This window comes from Mesitornis unicolor, unplaced genomic scaffold (genome assembly GCF_000695765.1).
Source record: "Mesitornis unicolor isolate BGI_N332 unplaced genomic scaffold, ASM69576v1 scaffold46070, whole genome shotgun sequence".
Lineage (NCBI taxonomy): Eukaryota > Metazoa > Chordata > Aves > Mesitornithiformes > Mesitornithidae > Mesitornis > Mesitornis unicolor.
The window spans coordinates 1-5,288 of record NW_010161173.1 but is presented as its reverse complement, the minus strand read 5'-3'; the positions used below and the strand labels follow the sequence as shown (position 1 = coordinate 5,288).

The 5,288-nt window shown below is 41.1% G+C and overlaps 1 protein-coding gene across 1 annotated transcript in view; it reads right to left on the bottom strand.

Annotated features, from left to right (window-relative positions):
* LOC104546655 (thioredoxin domain-containing protein 11-like) overlaps positions 1–4,502 on the bottom strand; it is a gene marked incomplete at its 5' end in the record, with an annotated part of 6,358 nt that extends 1,856 nt beyond the window's left edge. The window contains 2 exons of the mRNA XM_010192096.1: positions 2,402–2,482; positions 4,393–4,502. Coding sequence (XP_010190398.1) covers positions 2,402–2,482; positions 4,393–4,502 — 191 coding nt within the window. The remainder of the gene's footprint in view (positions 1–2,401; positions 2,483–4,392) is intronic.
* Positions 4,503–5,288: the final 786 nt, after the last annotated feature.

Genomic DNA, 5,288 nt, shown 5'->3' with positions numbered 1-5,288 from the left:
GCAGGAATGGACTGTGCAAACGAGAGAAAGCATCCAAATGCTGGAAAATGCATAAAAGTGAGACCCAAGGGAACCTGCAGAACCCCAGGGAATTGGGCTGGGGTACTGGTACTGAAGATGGCAGCTTTTGCTAAGCAGCAGATGAAGGTAACGCTGCCCTTGTGCAGACAGGTACACACCATGGGGCTACTCCAGCTGCTTTCCTGCCCAGTTAACCAAGAGACCAGAGAAGGACTGGAACTGAGCTGGAGGCGTGTGATCTACAAGGCTTACTGCGCAAGGCAGGGGAGAGGAGTTGGAAGTTGGGATGACTCCGAACTGATAAAAATGAAATTATTTCTGTACTGAATTAAAACATGGACTTAGAATTGCAAAACCTAAGGCACAGAGATTTAGTGGTAGGTAACACTGCACAGTACCAACAGTCTGAATTGCCAATTGCTGCTGATGGCGTTCTTGAGGGAGAAAGGTGGAAATCAATATTTTAATTCTAAATTGCAAAGAGGCAAGTATTTATTATAATGCTGCTTTTAATTTCCTTTCTCTAAAAGCTGTAATTGTGTAAGAGTGAGTATTAATCCTTTTAAAAAAAGGGAAAATAAAACCCAAGGTCAATCAAGTCTAATGCAGCACCAAAAACATCTCTCTAATAATAAGTAGAGCATTTCTGAAAGCTTGTGGCTCTCTTGCATCTGACATTTCTTTCTTGTTCCTGAGCCTGAGAGGCTGGATGTGCCTGTGTCACCATGTGGCACTGGATTTCAGAATTCTTCCGTGCTGCAGAGGAAGAGAAGGACGCAAGACCCTTGTCTGCCATTCCAGGTCCCACCCGGCCTTGGCCGCACTCTCCTGCCCTTTAACATCCCGAGAGCTCCTTTTTCTGTTGACCCACCCTTTGTGTCTTTCTCTAACCCACCTGCCTTTGCCTTGGAGTTTTCTCTGTTCACCCATTCATGACTCGATTCCCTTCCTCCGACTCAGCCTGCTTTCACCATCCCAGAAATTCTTCTCAATCCTAGCTGTCCCCTTGAAACTTCACTTGCCTATCCTACACTCTTACTGCTTGGCTTTCTCCGAGGCCTTGCTTGCTGTAGAGTTTCACTCAAACACCTTGTTTTACTGCTGGTCTCCTGTGGATACTTCCCTCTGTAAGGTGTTAAACTGCTACTGAAGCTTCATTTGTTTTCCGCTTTAAAGAAACACCACAGGGCTCCTATAGAATGTCAGTAAACCTGCTACTCGGTTTTGAGGATGTTTGCATTTCAAGTACATCTTCTTCATGCATCGTACTTCTACTTCTTCAGCTTCCTTTTTCCACTCCATCCCATATTCTCTTTCTATTTAATCGTAACATTTGTAACTGTTGTTTGGGGTGGGTTTTTTTGCTTCATATTCTTTTGTGGCAACACGATGATGTTGCCAAACAAGACTAATGACATCACAAAAACAAGAAAAATATTCTATACTCTGATTTTAACAGAAATAAAAACACTTATTTCACATTTTCTACAGTGAAATTTCTTTTAATATGAAACTCCTCTCAATACAAAAAGGAACACAGGCGACACATAAGTGAAATGTAAGAGGAAAATTTAACCCTTATTTTTACTGAAACATGAGAAGACACGAGCTGTCCCTGTATCTAAAGCCATTCCTCTCCCATGCAAAATCAGAGATTTTGCTTTAGGTATTAGCATCTCCTTTAGAGCGCTTCTCAAGGCCAGCAGTATTCCAGGCCATTCTCTCTGCCGCTGTTAGGCTGTGTCTTAGTGATGGAACACTGCTGTGTTCTGTGCAGACTGACAAGAATCCGACACCCAAAACGCAGGTACAGCCAGGCACACACGGACACCCCCCACAAAGGCCAAGCACCAGAATGACGAGACAAACGCGGCCTGAAAGAACCTCCGTCTGCACAAGGAACGCTCCAAAGTCTCTCTGATGACCTTACTTTGATTGTACCACAGAGAAGTGAGGGAGAAATAAAATGTCACAGATTAGGACCACTGTAATATTTCCAAAGGATGCATAAGCATCACTCAGATTTACCCTTTTGTTTTTTTTTGGAGTAAAATTTTTCACTTTCAAAACATGTAACCATCGATCTTCTTGTCCTCTGTAACATCAGGACTGTTAGTTTTTGTTCTCTTAAACAAAACTACACTTGGGCTGAATTAATCACTCTCAATCTCTGCTTACTTCTTATTTTTCTTAATCAAATCCACAGCAAGCAAATCCTGCAAGAATCTATTCTAATATTCAAATGAGGTTTTTTTTTAATTAAAGTAAGAATGCATATATGGAAATGAATTACTCTGGCTTCTTTCTCTATTAAGACATGTAACCAGATCGTTACTATAACTTAGTAAAGTGAAACCCACAGGGAAAAGAATTAAATTACCTCTGATGAGGGAAAAATAAAATGGTTGGGAGCCGGTCTGTCATGAATTCCCAGGGAAGGTCATTTCGGCTGGTATCAATTCTGTTAAGAAAAGACACATTGCTGAAGAGAACAGGCAGATGAACAATCTGTATCTTCCTTCTGGAAGAAGGAAATGCAAGTATCTGTGAAAGTTAAGTCTAAACGTGTCATGTCAAATACAGGTTGTGCATGTGAGTCAGCAGAGTCAATTACCAGTACTCAAGATGATGAATCTCAGCTGAACAAGTACCTGTGGATTTGGGTTTTTCCTAGAAATGTGCAGTATTCCAAGTGCTCTCACTCCAATTAAACTGCACCATCACGTTATGTGTACACATCTTCATTAAGCACACACCTTCCTTCTCTGCAACAAACAGCCCTGCCTAAGTTTCAACATGAGACTGAAGTTTCTTCTGCTCATTAATTGGTTTCTCAAGTCCAACTCTATGAATATTTTTCCCCTCAGGTTGCTTTGGGAGTAAATTACTTTGTTTCTACTAAGGACAAACACAACTGTACAGGCACGATGTTTTCTAAAGGCCTCCATAGACAGGAACACGAGATTTTGTGAACGAAACACTTGTGATGTTTTTCTTTGCATCTGTAGGTTTTCTTCAATTACAAACAAAACTTTTATCAGTTACAACAGTGTTATTCTAGAAGAAAATATACACAGTCACAGCAGTAATAGTGCAAAAAAATAATGGAGCAAATGAGAGAACTTCAGTCAGGAAAGAGAATGGGTGTAGGTTTGAGAGCAGCACTGCATCCGTAGGAATAAAGCTGCAATTGCAAACAGGTAAGCCCAGATTTTTAACTGAATTTTTTTCCTCATGCTGTATTACATCTCAAGTTGCCTCCTGGACTAAGTTCAGTCAGAATGAAACAAGGATGCAATCAGAGCAGATGTTCTAAATACTGATATATTATCAAATACATGAACTGCACCAGTAGACAAGGGAAGAGCTATGGATGTCATCTGTTTGGATTTCTGCAAGGCCTTTGACACGGTCCCCCACAGCATCCTCACCTCTCCTACAAAGACAGGCTGAGACAGCTGGGGCTGTTCACCCTGGAGAAGAGAAGGCTCCAGGGGGACTTTACAGCGACCTTCCAGAACCTGAAAGGTGCCTATAAGAAATCTGGGGAAGAGCTGTTCACTGGGGCATGGAGTGACAGGATGAGAGGTAATGGTTTTAAACTAAAGAAGGGCAGATTTTGGTTGGATATTAGGGAAAAGTTCTTCAACATGAGGGTGGCAGATCAGTGACACAGGTTGCCCAGAGGTGGTGGAGGCCCCATCCCTGGAGATATTCAAGGTCAGGCTTGATGGGGTCCTGAACAGCCTCATCTGGGAACATTGTCCCTGCTCACTGCCCAACTCAGTGCATTCTGTCATTCTGTGATTCTAACAAGAATGTTTAGGTTGCAGTGAAACATTAAAAAACCTGGAAATACCAAACAAAACCAAGTCTCTTTTATAGATGTATATACTGAAAAGATACATATATATACACACACACACACACACACACACACATATGTGTGTAAAAGTATCTTATTCTTTAACAATTAATTTTGCTTTGTTTTGTCTTGACCTCCACGTTTTCTTGGTTTTATCCTTCCTTTCCTCCTCCCCATGGCACTGGGGATGCAGGGGGGAAGTGAGCACGGGGCGTAGGTACCCACCAGGGTTGATCCACAGCGAGATGTATTCTGCCCATCTCAAAGAGTTCTCAAATACAGTACTACAGGATATAATTATTTGCTAAAACTCAAAGAGAGAAGATTGAAAACCACTGAATTCATACAGAGGAAAACAAATTAATGCATTCAAGGGAAAACGAAGCCGAGGACATTCACATCCACTATTGCAAGGCTGCAGAGAGACAAAAAGTAATGATTTTCTAGGCTGGTGAGCTTGACGAACTTAAATTATTCTAGAGAGATGAAATGAGAATCTTTCTTACCTTGCCACAGTGAAGTTATCCGGAGGCAAAAGCCGAGCAAGTTGAATAAAGATGTGATTAAGAGAAGCACAGAATCCGCACCACTGGGCATAATAGAGCAGCAGGACATTCTGGAATATGACATGGAGAAAAGTTTCATTATCGACTGCAGTTAATCCACAGCAAAGGGGAACAAGTCTTCACATCTCACACTTGCAACCCTTACACTGTAGAAGGAAACTAGAACCACATGTTAATAAACTTTATTATAAGCCCTCTGTCTACGGAGCTAGCACAAAAAAACTGTTGGAGAACTGTCTTTCCTTAAAGAAAAAGACAAAACAAAGAGGATTATTTAGTTTAGGATCATTCCCTTTAAATGAAAATGCACCAAACTTTACTACACTTCCTCTGCAGTCTGAAATTCCTCCGTAGCTAAGAGGGACTGAATACGTCATCTGTGGGGAAACACGAACAACAGAGGTGATGTCCCGACTCAGCCGCCAGTTAGGGCTGCTGGAAACCAGTTACTGAAGCTGCATACATCCACTGCAGCTCTGGAAGACACCAGATATTAATCCTTACTATCAAAAATACCCTTCCAACTTTAAGGAATCAATGCAATTTAACTAATGTCCAGGATGACATCTTGTGTAAAGCAATTTCACGGCACCCTACTGGAAAGCTTTTATGAAGCTTATGAAAGCTCTCGGTTTTTTGCCGTGTGTTGTGAAGTAGTGACTTGGGTTTAAAACCTTCTATTTATTTTCTTTCCATTATGTCTACTTTGCAGTATTTTTTAAACTTTTTTATGTAATTTTTTTAAAATGTAATCTTTAAAAACGCTGTTGTGTATTTATTCCCTTTGAGGTATGAAACACAGAAGTCACACACACACAGAATCACAGAATTGCTCG